At 32.3% G+C, this 16468-nt stretch overlaps 1 protein-coding gene across 1 annotated transcript; it reads left to right on the forward strand.

The window, feature by feature from the left end:
• Nucleotides 1-4143: 4143 nt before the first annotated feature.
• On the forward strand, nt 4144-15769 carry LOC130636328 (uncharacterized). Its single transcript, XM_057446011.1, has 12 exons — nt 4144-4256; nt 5105-5123; nt 5278-5331; nt 8180-8329; nt 8536-8612; nt 11107-11227; nt 11998-12030; nt 12468-12506; nt 12784-13128; nt 14406-14627; nt 14905-15248; nt 15358-15769. Exons 1-12 carry the CDS (start codon nt 4191-4193, stop codon nt 15517-15519), a joined length of 1632 nt encoding a protein of 543 aa, XP_057301994.1. The 5' UTR covers nt 4144-4190; the 3' UTR covers nt 15520-15769.
• The last annotated feature ends 699 nt before the right edge of the window (nt 15770-16468 follow it).

The raw sequence follows: 16468 nt of genomic DNA on the forward strand, positions 1-16468 counted from the left end.
TATACAAAACAGAATGTATAATTCAAGGTATCCGTACTGCCTTTATTATTCATATTACCTTAACAATATATAACACACTATGCACGATTGAAAACCTGTTGATAGAAATCAATATTTAAAAATGAGTGGGAAAGGCTGAACATCAGTAATTGATGATTTTAAGTGATTTACATCAACAAGAGAGATTCCATTATTGGAAGTGTTAATTTCTATTTAGCATACCACTCATTCACGGGTTTGATTGTTATCTGTTGGTGGTTACTTAATCCATGAAGAAAACTCTTGATGAAATGGTTAAAACAAGGAGTGAAAATAATGCTTCGTAAATACATTTTCACTTCATTCGTCATGTTAATAAATTCTAAAAATGTTAATGAACAAACATTTGAGGTTTAAAATACAATTTTTGTTTAAAATTTCTGTGGTTTTCGTTCTGTAAAAATTAGTAGAGATTTGTTGAGTAAATTCGTGCTTTTCATGCACATAGCTTTAACCTCTATTGTCTGAAATGTGTAGTAAGTAGGCACTCATCATTGCATCAATTCTCCTGTCACTAGTTACGAAGTTGTTTCATTTTACTCTCTAACTACATATATTTTTTCCCGCCTTGATTTTTTAACGCGAAGCCACGGTACCTTACTCAATCAGCCTTCACAAGTCTCATTACCATGAAGTGCCGCGTCATGAATCTATGTATATTTTTTTGTTTAACAATTCTTTTGTCAAGTTTTGCTTTACAAATATCAGAATAACCTGTTTCGTCACCGATACCTAATTCCCTTCTGGGTCGTCATAAGTCTACCTAGATACCAACATCGATTGTTTTTTTTCTATCATATTTTGTATATCAAGGAACATCACCTAAATTCTTCTTAATTTTAAATGATTTAACATACTTACATTTGCTTTTGTGCTCTTCGATTTGTTCCATAAACTCATAAAGTTCTTACAACAACAAACCCCAATACAGTATCCTTTATTATGGTAACTAGTCCCTCTTTTGGGGGATTGTCGTGAAATATAAAAATTTTAATCCGTGTAGTCTGTAGAGTCATTTGACTTTAAAATCAATTTGAAAATTAAAACTAAAAAATAGATAATAATTTTGATTTTCAATTGTACTTGAAATTCAATATAACCTTTAAAATCAAAAAAAATTGCCAACGATTTTGAGTTCCTATTACTACGACAATAAAAAATTTACGTACAACTTTAAAGTTCAAAATAAAAAAAACAAGAATCAAAATGCCAAAGCATTATTTTTTCTAATTTTAGTATTTTTACGCATAGGTTTAAGCGTCAGAACAATATAATGAATCCAAGGAGTAGAGATTCTCGTCAAACTAATCCTCCTTTATCAAATATATCACCCCTAGATGTTCAACGCGAATATAAAACATTATAACAAAAATGATTTTATTGTCGTTCTGTTCTGGACTGTCGATGAAAAATTTTCCTAGATTGAGAAGATTTGAACCTATTAACACTGTGTGTCACAAAAGAAACAAAATGGCACCAATTAATGCTTGTTTGCGTCAAAACATTTTCTATGACTTTCTTGAAATTTCTTAAAAATGCCACAATCTGCTTAAAATTCAATCACTTTAGTTATAAAACGAATTCTTACATTATGTTTGAAGTTTCTGAAAGCTAGATATGTTATTTAACATATTTTTCGGTTTTTACATAGCTCGAATGAAACATTATCAAAAATTGCCCGAAAATCCGTTTTTTTTTCGATTTTCTGGTGAAATAATACGAAAAAATCGGGAAATCGGACAAATCACATCTTCAAAAATTGCAAAATAATTCTTCTTGATTAAACAAAGTTGTGTTATCAAGTTCTAAAGATAGTTTTAACAAGAGTTATTATATTTTCCTTATTATAAGAGTTTCATAGAGATTTTTAAGGGGAGTTTCGAGGAATAGCCAATATCAAAGCCCCTAAAAGGTATGGAACCTGAAAATTTGACATGCAGTTGTCTAATAGATAATTATTAAAACTCAGTAAGTGTTGTAGCCATGTCCCATAGCAGGAGTTATTAAAAAAAACGTCAGGGAGGGCGAAATCTGCACCCCACCCCCCCTCTTCCACCCGGACCCAATAGGATTAAGTGAAGTTAAAGTAAAGAAAAATAGGTATTCAACAAATCGAATTCGCTGAGTTTTGCGTGCTGAAAGACTGAAAGATGTATATGATTAAAAACGACACCAGAGAGCAAAACCTGCAGTGAAAATTGACTATATCTTTCGATTAAAAAACCCATGTTCAAAATACATTTACTCTCAAAATATTTTTATTTTTATTTTTTGTATCTTGTTAATATATACGCATTTTTTAATACACCAGCACAGTAAAAATCGATTTAGCCTACTTCTCCATTCACAAAAAACCACAACAATAGCAACAACAGCAACACCAGAGTCAACAACAAAAACAACAGCAATAATACGACAATACGACAACAACCGAAAACGATTTCAATATCACAATTTTCGAAAACAGGCTTAGAAAAGATTTAGAGACAGAAAGTTTATGTGAGTATTGCCTAGTCGGTTTAGGCAGTGGAGACACAACCTATGTGATTTGAAGTACAATACATTAAACCAAGATGTGGCATACAGTAAATATGACCACAATGTATTTAAAAAAAGCTATTAATGCACACATATAACGGATTATAATCAATACGGTAGTCTATTAATACCCTTAAGAATACAGGTTAAGTGCAACAAACACGAGAGTTTTCATATAATTACATTTTACACATTGTTATTCAAATTTATAAGAGTCATTCGATCTTTAACGATCTTCTTTCGTTAATCTAAAGGTTTTCAAGGCCAGAAAGCCTTAAAGTAAGATGTTGACACATACAAAAGTAAAAAAATCTCAAGAAAATCTGCAAAACTCTCATATGAACGTCTTTTTTTTAATAATCCATGTAGACTTCGCTACTGAAAATGGGGGTTCAAAATCCCATTTGCCCCACCGAGATAAAAATTTAAAAATGGTATCCTAATTCTAAAATTGGTACTGAGGAAAATAAACAATAATGCTAAGGGTTTGCCATCCTGAAAATATGTGTTAAATTACTTGTCTTTTTTATAAGGATATGATTTAGAAATCCTGGCTGGACTTTAAAGTTGAGAACAAGGAGTCTATTATTTGAATATGGGAATAAACACCAGCATTGTGTGTGCCTTTTGTATCTCTTTTTGTCTGATTTTATCAAATCAAACTAGATAACTGTCCTACATAATTTAAGCCACTGTAATATGAAATATTTATTAATGATGTTTTTGTCCTCTTTCTATCACCTAAACAACCGCCTCTCTTTAGCAACAAATATGCCAATATGTGCCATATGACACAATGTTAAAAAACAATTGCTTACCATTTATTTATATCAATGTTAAACGTTGACATAACAATATTTAAACTTTTAATGATGTTCTGCCTGTCAAATATAAATCAGGGCCTGTTTTAAAGAATTTTTAGGATTCTGGCTGATTTTCCAACATTCCATGTCGAAAAAGAACATAAAAAAATATTGTAAAGAAACGGCTGCCATTTTACATTAAGCGATCGCTGCATCAACAACTTAATTTAAAAAGTTTCTCGGAATGTTTCCGAATGATTCATTCGGATTCACTTGGAAAAAAAGTATTATGCATTTCTCATTTTTATGGTTAAAGGCATTTTTCTTCAAATTTAAAGATTTGTCATTCCTTCGATTTAAACGACTATATATCTATCACTTTCAATTAATACAGAATCTACATTCAAATGTGGTATATAGATTTAACTGCCATAGCTGCAATGCTATCTATACTGCCATGACAATAAAAATTCTTAAAGTAAGAGCCACTGTATGCATGACTTTATCATTCTAAGGTGATGTTTTTAGTCCTTCTAATTGTATATATATACACATGTACCTATAATTCGAAAAAGCAATTTGGATGAAATAAACGATGTATTATAAGAATGACCTCACAGGTCAATGCGGTTTTAAGAAGAATCGTAGGTTAATTATAATCTCTGTAAGGTTAATTACATGCATTGAAATCAGCTGTCACCATAGCTTCTATCTTATTATTTTCTGTGCTAAAATTTTTAAAAAATTTGAGAAAAAGACATAACTAAAAGCAAATTGACTTCATGACTTCAGCATACAGAGAGCTTAAGAATGGTATTTGTAAAGTATCTTTGGATTATTCTCCTAATATTAACAAATGCTGTTGTGGATATCCAGGTAAAATCTTTAAACTTTAAAAAATTACTTTAACAATATTTAGTATAGCTTCTAAAATTTCTAAGGGCAAAGTTGAATTTTAGCCGTATATATACAACTTTTATGACTACGTCAACGTCATGAACTGAAATGACCAAATTTATACAGATGAATAAATTCAATGTTCCTATTAAGGATACGTTAACGGACAAGTTCTGATATTCTAAATATAATTTAGTATATGCAGTAGAGAGTATACATATATTATGTACACTGGATGTTATGTTGCCAAAACAAGACCATTCAAAAATTGTTACAAGGGAATAATCTTGAAACATAACATAAATTTTAAATGTTTTTGAGTTGATTCCTCTACAGGTTGTCATCTAAAACATTTTTTCTTAGCCTTTTTTATGAAATTATCAACCAACCGTGTTGTGATAAAATGCACAATAAATTTGAGTAAATTCTTCAACAGGTTTATATAACTGGATTATGTAATTAAGTTGTTTAACATGTTGCTATTGCTCTCCCAAATATAAAATATCGCTTGTTTATTTTCTAATGCTTTACTGCTCTTTACTTTGTTTTGACATAAGGAGAAATTTAATGCTGCTATTTTGTTGCTTTTAAGAAGTACTGTCTGTTTTCCAAGTTTGGTTCCGTTTGGGAAAACCTATGAAATGTTGTGAACGGGATCAGCACCTTTTGTCATATTATGTTCGAAATATCTAGGACAAAATAGGGTCGGGGTGAAAAATTGAAAGAATGATAAAAAGAAATGTTAACGTAAGAAGGACTTAAAAGGTCACCAAAATTAGCTAATAGTGTTATAGAAGTGTATTTTATCTTGTTTTTCTTGTTTTTAGGCCATTAACGGCAAAAAGGGTAAGCTTTTTATTCATATGGAATGTTATTAAGAATCATACAATACTAGGTAGTCCTTAAATGTAAACAATTTCTTTAATTCAATTTAAAGCAACGAATCTAATTTTAAGTTATTTATAGACAATGATATTGAATTCAGTAACTAACTTTTTAGGTGCGAACAAGACTTGCAACAAACAAGCATTTGAAGAAAAACTCAAGAGCAACAGTACGCATTAAGTGCTAAAATACTAAGATGAAGCAGCCTGTGCAAAATTTGAGAGCAAATAGGTTTCCTCCGTTTTCTGTTTTGTGATGAAATTTAAAGAAAAGTTAATACAGCCATTAAAAAGCTTTAGAACTAAGAATTAGATTATTCCTGGTAGATGTAGATATTTAACTATCCTGGTGATTATTTTTCTTTTAAGAGCTTCTCTTTTTTGAAAATTCTAGGTTTCTAAAAATCCTTTTTATTTTCCAAAGTGTTGATCATAGTGCTCTTAAACATTAAAACATTATTGCTGGGATATGCTATGTCTTCAAACCCCCTCCAGCTAAGTATCATCATGGTAACTTACGTGGAGGTAGGCTGTTTTAGCAGAGCTTTTTTATTATTGGGAGTTCACCTAATCAATTGGATGCTAATTTATTGCGATGCCCAAACTTTGACGTTATGATTTTTTAGTCAGCCGCAATGTTTAGTTGTGTCGCTTTCAAAGTTTCAGCGCTACCCGTTTCTATACTATGTCGTACCTAACATTGCAATTAACACTCCCGGACCAACATGTTGGCCAGCATTTTGGTGCGGTTTGCTTTAGGCACTTATGGTTATTTAAGGGCACCCGGTGAAGGAATGCGTTCCAACAATAGTGTTCAAAATCTGTATCGTTTTGCTAACTTGCAGCTTTTTCAGACACGCCATAAATGTGAAAATCAAGTTCCACAACAGCAACAACTACAGCAAGGAACATATACTGTAATGTTAAGTGAATAATAAAGCTTGTATTTGATAAGAAATAAACAATAATAGTACTTCTACTAAAAAAAGTTGTTTAAAATTGCGAAAATACATGTTTGGTTGCTTCTTTTTTGTCTATGCAGTGTCCCACTGCCATTCGACATTTCCATCATTCATGAAACATTTACTGAATATTTCTAAAGTCACTTTAGAGGCTTTCTTCCTGCTTAAGACACAATAAATAAAGAGAAAACCATAAGAGATTTCCTTTTACTGACCTCCAACTCCCTTGCACAACTTTGCTTTGGGAATTCGCGGAATCGATAAACCCAGAGGGAGCATAGTCGTTTCCTTTTGTTGAAGGCAATCTATTTGCCAAATGCAAAACATGTTCCCTCATATTCATCTTGATCAGCTATGACGGTAGTTGTAGACGCTTTTTTAGGATACATGTTTAGGATGTTAGATTAGCTTTAATCCCTAACAATAGTATGCTGTATGTTGATATATTCATAAGGTAAATAGGTAGCATCTAGGATTTTCAAGCAGGTTTTTTTAGTTTTCTGCATAAATCTAAGTTAATTCAAACACCAGAGTAATTCATCCGTCAATTGCTACCAAAATCTGAGACATGCTATGACCAATAAGGTTATTAAAAAGGTTTTTTGCAGTTAAAATTTTCAAAACCGGTGCCAGGTGGGGGTCTTATTTGAATATACTTCCCATCAATTTCCCCTAAACAATTAGGAAAGTTTCATCTTGATTGGAAAGCCTCAGCTATTTTTAACCAATTATCTAAACTTGATGATAACTTGATGATAACTTGATCTACTTTTTCTAATATACTCTGCTGTAGCTTTAGTAACCTCATCATTAATGTAAGATATATTGCTTTTTCAGGAAACCTGAATTGTCAAGTTAATAAAGCAATACGTTTCACATTTAGCAGGAAATTGGATAGCAAACACTAATTTTTCAGCCAGTGAGATTATTGATTGAGCTCCCATTTCGGCTTATTCTTTTGCGCATCTAATTTCTTGTAGGACCCCCTCTTTTTTCGGCATTGTCATATATTAAGGGACCAATTGAAAACAGGCTCTTCTTTACACGTTCTACTCGAAGGACAGTAAAGCAGCAAATGAACGAACATATATAAATGTTTGCCGCTTGTTATGAATTATGGTATAGCAAACCGTACTAACATGTTGGCCTGATTTATTGACGATTTGTTAGGCAACATGTTGCAACATTTGCGACCGCATTTTTTTTTTCATAAGATACCAATGGCATTCCTAAAGTTGTCAAAGCAAAAGAACATATCCTATGACTTTTTTTAATAAATATTTTAAGGTTTGTATAAAAAAGACTAATTAAATATCTAGAATTTTTTTGGCATATTAACGGATCATATTCAGGATCCGTAAAATATTTTGGATTTTTCAACTTGTTAGTCAGCTAGTCTACTTTATTAATATGCAAAGGTTGTTGGTCACTAAAGAAACGAAACCAGGTTACAATTTGTATATAATGTAAAAAAAATTAGCAAAGGCGCTATTCTCGTGGTAATCCCTTACATGTTTCCGTTTTTTGAACATGTGACTTTGTGGTTATCATATGTTCGGTTTTTTGTTAATAATCCAATAACATTGGTGATATTGGTGTTAAGTTGTAGATACTAGCTAAATTGCGAGATCGTCAGTTGATTACTACCGTCATCAGAATTTTCAGCCCCGTCCGGGTATGGACTAATCAATAATTCCTCGTAATAGCGGGCCATGCTTTAGCAAGCATTCTCTATTAGCTAGGAGTATCAAATGTTGTAAAGTAGGTAAATGTTACTCACCATTTCCGTTGCTAGCGTCAAATTCGCTTGAACTGAAGAGATCGTTAGTCTGCATGATGAAAATTTATTTGATTCAATAAAAAAACGTTATAAGTCTTAGTCTTAAGCAATCTTTTTCCATACTTTTAATACACACTTTGGTATTTTGTGCAACATTACAACTTGCAGCGACAGAAGATGTTATGCAAAACTTTATATATCTATATATATCTATCTATTATATCTAATATTTCATATGTTATATAACATCACATTTTATGTTTTCTTACATCTTAGCTAAATTGGTGGATGCAACATCGATACATGATGAGTGTGCATCCATGTACCCGAAATGTCAAAATGTTCGTTTTTCCATACGAGTCGCATCTGCAATTAATGCCAAAGAACAGCTGTACCTTCTCGCGACGTTGTACACTGTTGAAGCAGGTTGGAAGAAACGATTTTGTTAAGATATGGTTTTTCAGCATGTAATACGTGGAATAATTAAGTCATTAAAGAAACGCCTTAAAGTATTTCTCTTCCAAAATAAGCACATTAACATTTTGTAACGACACTAAGAACTGCTTGTACGGTAGCTAAGTATTACAGGATTCTGCGTAAATCCTCTGAAGCACTTCTCAATTTTCATGTAGGTTGTTGGGGATACTTAGTAAACATACATTACAATGGTGTGCGATTACACCTTTCCAAGTACATATCACAAGAAGAGGTAATACTTTTGTTAATCTGAATTTATTTATTGAGTAGCTGTAAGTTATTTTGGAATGTGGCGTTAATAGGAAGAGCTAGATTGCTTTCAAGCAGTATTAGCAAATCCTTGCTGGAAATCGAGTTCTGTGACGATTTTACGGGCACCATTCTAAAAGATGAAAAACGAAAAGTGTCGTATTTATTAAAGGTATCCCAAAGTACTTTTACAAGTTGGACTACCTGATAGATTTTCATAAGAAATTCCCAATGACATATTTACTTTTTGTTAAAAGTTCATGTAACACCAAATATCGTTTTCAAATCTTTGTTTTTCTTGCCACCTTGACGGCCGCTTCGATCTTCGCTAAAATTTCAGACTAGTTCCAGTCTTTTTTTGTGGCACGCAACCCTTGCGTCATATTTATGCACGACTCAAATTAATGACTTTTATTCGCTAAAATTAATGAATTTCATGGCAAAAAACAATTAATTCGCCTTACCAACAAAGTTAAAAAAAAAATTCCAAATCGATCTCTGTACTAATGATTTTTAATTTTTTAAAAACAATAATTCAACATAATATACTTACTAGCCGTCTATAACCTGTCGGCCTGGGCGGGGTACAATGCTCAAATGAGGTTGCCTAAGTTATTCAGTAGATGGATATACGTTTTAATAAAAAATCAGTGGAAAAGAACACTTTTTTAATTCATCCCACGATACAGGAAAACACAGAGATTACTGTCTAATTAAAGTTTGTATCAAATGATATTTTTTCACTATGTAGCGCAAATATTAACGCTCCTGGTTTCGTTCTAAGGACGTTTAGATAAGAAAATGTAAGGTAATCAGTTTTAAATCTAGAGTATACTAACCTTGTCCTCAGGCCTTTTAGTTCTAAACTACACTGCTCCTCCATAATAAGACCTTTTAAAAGTTAGAAAAGATACAAGATGCCCTAGGGACGAGGTTGATATGTTTAGCTTTTTTCACACGTCTGATCGCACAAGTCCTAGGACTTCTTCTGCGTGATTTCACCACGACAAATAAATGCCGACGTTAAGGTATACCTTTAAAAATATGTTGCCAATCACGTAGGCAAATGCCGAGTGCCGTCTCAAATTACGAAGATTGTAACTGCCCTTAATTATATTCGTGCTGGACCTTCAGCACGAATATGATTAAGGGCGGAGGAGCTGATGCAGCCGCCTTTCCCTCCCCTATTCAATAACTTTTTATGATGTTACACATACTTTGGCTAACTTTTATTTGTCTTCCAAGATATATCCTTTTGAAATAAAAATCATACTCAAATGTATGGCATGTTGAATTATCACCAACTTTCACAACCTGGGTCTCAAATAAAAACCCTTTGAAATAAAAATCATGCACATTTTATTTTTCGTTTGGTTGCTCAGCTATGTGAGAACATTTGCAGAATTATTTTCTTTTTCTAAAAAAAACATAATTGTTCCTAAAGAACTTTATGCAAAATTATTTTAATTTTTTTAATAAGAAAACAATCGTTCGTAGAGAACATTTGTTTTGCCGAGAGAAGGCATCCGTTTGCCTAGCTATAACAGTCAGTAATGTTTGAAGCGCTGCATAAATATTACGTTACAGGGTCACGTGCCACTAAACAAAGACTGGAACTAGAATAATTTTTTTTAACGAAGAAGAAGGTCGAATATAAACAGGTCCAGCGAGAAGAAAATAAATATTTAAAAAGCTATATCTGGAGTTACATGAAAATATCATTTACAATTTACCATGCAAATCTCTCAGAGTCCTACTTGCAAAATTACCTCGTGATTCCCTTAAGTGTTCTGCCATTTCTATAGAGGTTGTTCAGTGAACGACATAGCACTTATTAGTCCCATCCGTAAAATTACATTCATGTTATTCGCATAAATTATACAGTAACCCTTTTTAGTTGTCCAAATATCTGAATTATTTAGTCATTTTTGTGTTTATACCATTTTGTTAATATTGCCTAACCATATAGGTCTTAATACATAATAAAATGATTTCAACTTAACACCAAAATTGCTGAGTCAACAAAAATTTCTCTTTAAAAATGTTTTATGAACAAGAAAAAAAATCTGCTTCCACGAGCTTCAACTTTTTACAATATCTTTATTTTTCATCAGCTTCTGTTTTTAAATGAACCTTGGATTATTGTGTTAAAAGGTTGTGTGGAGTTGTGTTGTTTATTGACATTTTTTTAACAATAGCCTTTTTTCTTAAAAAAGATTCTTTGTTAGCATCCCCTGCTGCATCGGACGGTGTTAAAAGAAAAATATTCCGAATAAAAAATTCCGCACACCATATCATGGCTGCATGGTTCACCAATCATGTCTGAAATTTTAAAGTAAAACGAAAATGCTATTGAAAGTTAAAGCTCGTGCAGTGTAGCCTAATGAAAATAACCGTTCGTAACTGATTATGTAAAAAAAGCCATTTTAAATAGGTTACTGCCACCTTAATACAAGCAAATGGTTTGAATTTTTTAGATAAACAGTGCTGATTTTCTTATTGCACAAGATAAGTTGATTAACGAAGTATCATACATTTTAAATGTCACACAAATCCCATCTGGGAAAACAAAATCCCTGAGCATAAAGAAAACTCCATGTAAGTTGTTACTCTTTTAGAGGGAGAATTAGTAGTTTTTATAAAATGAAATATCTATTTTAACTCAAAAAGTTGGTTTTATAAACTTCTGCGTCTAAATGCTTTCTGCCAAGATTACAATTTTGAGTAAAACTACACGGCTTAAAAAGGTGTAAATGTGTAAACACTCCAACTCTTTCAAGGCTAAATAGGCAAGGCTGATAGAAATATTTCACATGGCTTTATTAAGAAGACATGACAGGTTCATTCTCCGAACATCAGGGTTTATTCCTTAGAAGTAAAACAATATCATACTTTGCACAGTCAAGTGGTACTTTTTTTAACACAGGCGGTAAATCTTATATTCGAAGTACCGGCCTATCAAAATTTCTTTCTTAATTAGTTAACTGGTTCTTTTTTTTGTTCCCTGTGCAGATGATTGTCGCATTTGGACTATCTTATTTAAGCAGGGTGGTTGTACTGCACTTCAATATGCGATATTGTGCATTCCTATGGAAGAAGCAAGTCTATTTAATGTAAAAAATAGTGGATGGATATATAATACTAATTTTAGGTTTTATCCTGGTTGAGGAAGAATTCCAGTTTTAATTGAAATTAACTTGAGTGGACTGAATCTGATGTGTATGCCATGCCATATGTTTGAAAACACGCAATGTACACCAAAATGACTTAGCCGATTTAATTTCACTTTTGTAACCGCTCCTAATATATCGTTAAACAATTGTATCATAATTCATAATTTCATTTTCTTTTTATTCTATAACTTGTAGCAACATGCGAGATAGCTGCCTTTAGTTTCGCTGGTAAGTACTAAAATACTAGATGCATGGTTAATTATAAGTGTAATGGTTACTCTACAGAATATTTTCCTTGATACCTCCAGTATTAGTCTCCAGTATTGAAGACGACTGCAATTTTGGAGTTTGATCATTAAGTAAGGCTACCTTTAAATCCGTTTCATGCGTTGAAAAGGGCGACGAACGGCTCTTGTCTGAACAATTTTATCTACGATGGTAGCTGGATGCAGTTGAGGCATACCTTGGAGGATAATTGTTTGCAACTGTGTCACATGTTAAATTGTTGTCGATAATGTGTATACTAAATCGCTGTACTATGCATATCTACCCAAAAGGAGGCAAAACTACTTGGATGTCGATTCTTTTTGGCCGCTATGTCACACGTGTTTTGAATTTCCATGCATATTAAATCCTTGTTGACGCCTTGTTGGTAAACATTCTAGGTGCAGTGAAGGCATTTTCCAATTGTCGCAACCCTCCAGGTAACATTTTGATAAAGGTTCTGTTTCCGAAGAGATGTTGCTTCAGAAATCAAGCTACCTTAATTTGCTGAACGAGCTTCTTTATATTTCTGAATATTTTTAGCAGATTATTTTATTTCAGAACCTGTTAAAGTCAATTGACAATTTTAAAATTAAAATTTGAATTTTAATGCTGTATCAAACAGAGTGTTTTAAGTATTCCCTTTTGTTTCGATTTAAATCACTTTGTGACTCCCATGCAACTAGTCATTAATAATAATCTGAATTTTATTTCTAGGTTTCTCCGAAATATTATCTATCATGTCAAAAGTATGCAAGTATTTTTCAAATGACGTCATAAAAGTTACTCGATACTTAAAACAATCTGAATTGACGCAAAGGCATTGTAGACTTGTGCCGTTTGATTTTCCTGTGGAAGAAAAGTTGACAAAGAAATCTCAAATAAAAACATCTATCATTTTTGTTGCAATAGGAGGCTTGTCCATATTCCTAATTCTGGTTATCTTTAAGACAATTAGGATGTTAAAACAGAAATCCACCAGTGCAAATAAATGGCTCCGAAAATCACAAAAAGGAGATTGTGCCTTTGGGAAAGAAGGAAAGTATGACGAAGTTTTACAAAGTAGGTCAATAACTTTTTTGCAGTAACTAAACATTTGTTCCGTATGTGTTGAATGCTAAAATAAAACACAAGTACAATAGACTCTCTGTATAACGAACCGTTAAGAGAACCGAAAATAAGTTCGTTATATCGAGAGTTTGTTATACAGAAAAATATTTTTAAAAAATTAATTAATCAATTTATTGAAATTCTGTATTTTTTAAACCTGCAAAAATTTATAGTGTTGATTTCAACACCATAAACCCCTAAAGTGTTCAACCACAACTAACTCTGTTCAAATACAATCAAAAATCACAACAAATTTGAATCAAAGCAGCATTTTTGTGTTATTGATTCCATTACACAATGGGCAACGTCTTCATAAACCTAGCATATTATCTCTCAGAGATCAGTGGTTTCCCATAATAAAATTTGGCTCATTAAAATGTTATTGACAAGATGATATCTGAAAATTCAAAAATTTATTTGTGTTTGTTCTACTGCATACTCTAATAATGTTTCTATGATTCGAATTTATTGATTGGGATGACATTGAACTGTTTTGTTAGTAAAACATAATATTGATACCGATAAAACTTTGAAAATATTACCAAGTTTCTGTTACATTTTGTACCTTGAGTTCCTTATATCTAGTTTTTTTCTTAGTTCGAGAGAAGAAAAATTTAGATTTAGGCAGGAGGAAACTTATGGCAACGAAAATATGTACCAATTTTAGTCGAATTTAGAGAAGGCGATAAGCAGGCAGTTGATGACAAATATTTTTGCTAATGCAAATCCAGTTCTTTGAGGTTAACATGCGAAAAAAATATTTTCATTTTGTTACTACTATTTACCAACGCCTCTACAGTTCCTTTTGCTACTGCTTTAAACGAGGGTCTTCATAACGAGGTCTAGTGCACTTTAAGTTTACCTTTAAGTTAGCAAGGATAGCAAATAGCCGAAATATAAGCTAGAACTCCTAAATTAAAGAAGCATTACGGTGTCAATTTGGGTTTGTCATGATATCTGTTATATGTAAAATTAAATAATAGGAAAGTCTTTTTAATGAAGCATACCCAGCCAGTCGATTTGGTGTATAAAATGAACACTGACATCGTGAACTTTTGTTTAGCGGTCGTGCCGAAACGCAATTCGCCTCTCCTTTTAAATACTGTTGTTACACTAAGATAAGAAACTATGATAGCATTCGATCAAAATATTATTTCTGCTCGACGAGCAGGTAAGAACAGTTTTTTGTACCATATTCAGTTATTCTCATACTCATACCCTCCTTATAGATACTGCCACTAGAGTTATGATCCTTAATCGTCCCGGGTGCAAGCTTCTAGACACCTTATTGAGAGATTTAGCGTTGGTTTTAAAAGCCTATGGCATAGATGTAAAATTATCACTACTTGAACAAGGTCAAATAGACGTTGGAAAAGAAATGTCGTCTTACATAGAAAAAAATATAGACTCGTGCGATTATGTGCTAATTTTCTTTGCAGAACATAACAAAGGTAAAAATACATCATTTTTCCTTCATTTTGTATAAAAACACACTATTTAAATGGCAATGTGTTAACTCGCTTTTTTTTTATTACGAGTATGTGCGTAGTACTACTAAAAAATATTCAATGCGGATTACTTTTTTTAAATGTTCACTGTAAAGTGAGACACTTTTATCCTTTAAGTCATAGTTTAAAACCAAGCATATAACGATGCGTAACAAAAAAAATTTGTTTTAGGCTGATTATTTCCGTAGTAAAATAACTTTTCCTTTTTTACTATGTTTAGAACACACTTCATTAAAGCACAGACTATATGAATTTTTTTTGAAATTCATAGCTAGAATGGCATATCATCAAAACATGGGTTCTACATTTATTCCTTTATACTTGACCAGTTACGACAAAGCCATAACCCTTATGCCGTCTTTTCTTGTGGCTGCACAAGATGCCGGATACAGGATACCTAAGAACTTAATGAGTTTAGTTACAAGACTTTCAGGCGGAAAGAAACCAATTGAATCAAAAGAGCTACTCGCAAAATTGAATCACTTGCTGAACAGAATGAAAGCAACATGTAAAAAAATGGAGTCCAAAGAACACAAAGAATGCAGCGAAGGAGATTGTGATAAGGTAATTTTGTGTTACACTTTAAAATAATTCATACAATGGGTGCGTTTAATAGGTTGATTTGACAGTGTAATTTATTTATAATTCGCTTATTCAATATTGAAAATTTCAGGGAACACTGAACGACAGTGTGAGCAATCCATCGTCAGTATGTACTTGCACTGCTCCTTCAAAGCGGCCATCATTTCACTCAATTGCTATTAAAACAAAAAATGGAGATGTTATACAACACGAAGTTATTCTAGAAGGCAACGTGGAATTAACAGCAGTATAGTGATGACTAAATTTGAAATAGGAGTTTACATTAGGAGCTCACTAAATTAGTGCAAGAAATAACTGCAAGATTTTTTTCCATTTTAACATGGTTCATTCCTATTTTCATTGTAATCAACCTGCTAATGTACAGCAAATGTACAGTAGAACAGAAGGTGTCTAAAAGTATTGTTTAAACTCGAATTTACAATTTTTTTAAGGCACAAACTACAATTTCTCAATTCTGAAAATGCATTTCATTAACGAATCAGATAGTAACATTAAAATAATTTACTTTTTTTTACCTAAATTTTTTTTGTTGTAAACTTACGCCCTCGCCTAGTACGCACATATCCACTTTTTTTAAAAACATTACACGTAGCAACCAATGACTAATTAGATTAATTTAACTATTCGTGCTGGTTTTTCATAACATTTTATGTGTTAATAGTTACACCTTGATAGTTTGTTACTTTTTCTAATCTTTGTGCAGAATATTTTTATATTTGAAATATTTTTTCTATTTGGGGTTTATTAATAAATACTTAGTACGTTAATGTACGTTAGTCTTCTGAGTTGTTATTTCCCTGATTCGTTATTTTACGGTAATAAAGTATAATCCAAGAAATTGTACAAACTAGCTTGAGCCTTTCCTCACACGCCGGATGTAGCCCTACGGGATAGCTCTTTTTGCGAACCGTAATATCTAAAAAATGCATCAGTTAAACTAAGCTGTAATGATTAACCCTATTTTTAGCTATATATTTTAAAGTTTAATATTCTGCACTGCGCAGTACAAGCGCACATCTTATATCCCTAGACGGGGCGAAACATTTGGCTTCAAACCTAGAACATATTTGATTCAGATGCTGTCTGCCTTATTTCAATTACGAGAAATGTTTTTAATGATTTGTGCACTTGAATTTTCGTAAAAATTGGTATGGCTTATCGGTGCCACCGAAAATGCCTAC

This window comes from Hydractinia symbiolongicarpus, chromosome 1 (genome assembly GCF_029227915.1).
Source record: "Hydractinia symbiolongicarpus strain clone_291-10 chromosome 1, HSymV2.1, whole genome shotgun sequence".
Classification (NCBI taxonomy): Eukaryota; Metazoa; Cnidaria; class Hydrozoa; order Anthoathecata; family Hydractiniidae; genus Hydractinia; species Hydractinia symbiolongicarpus.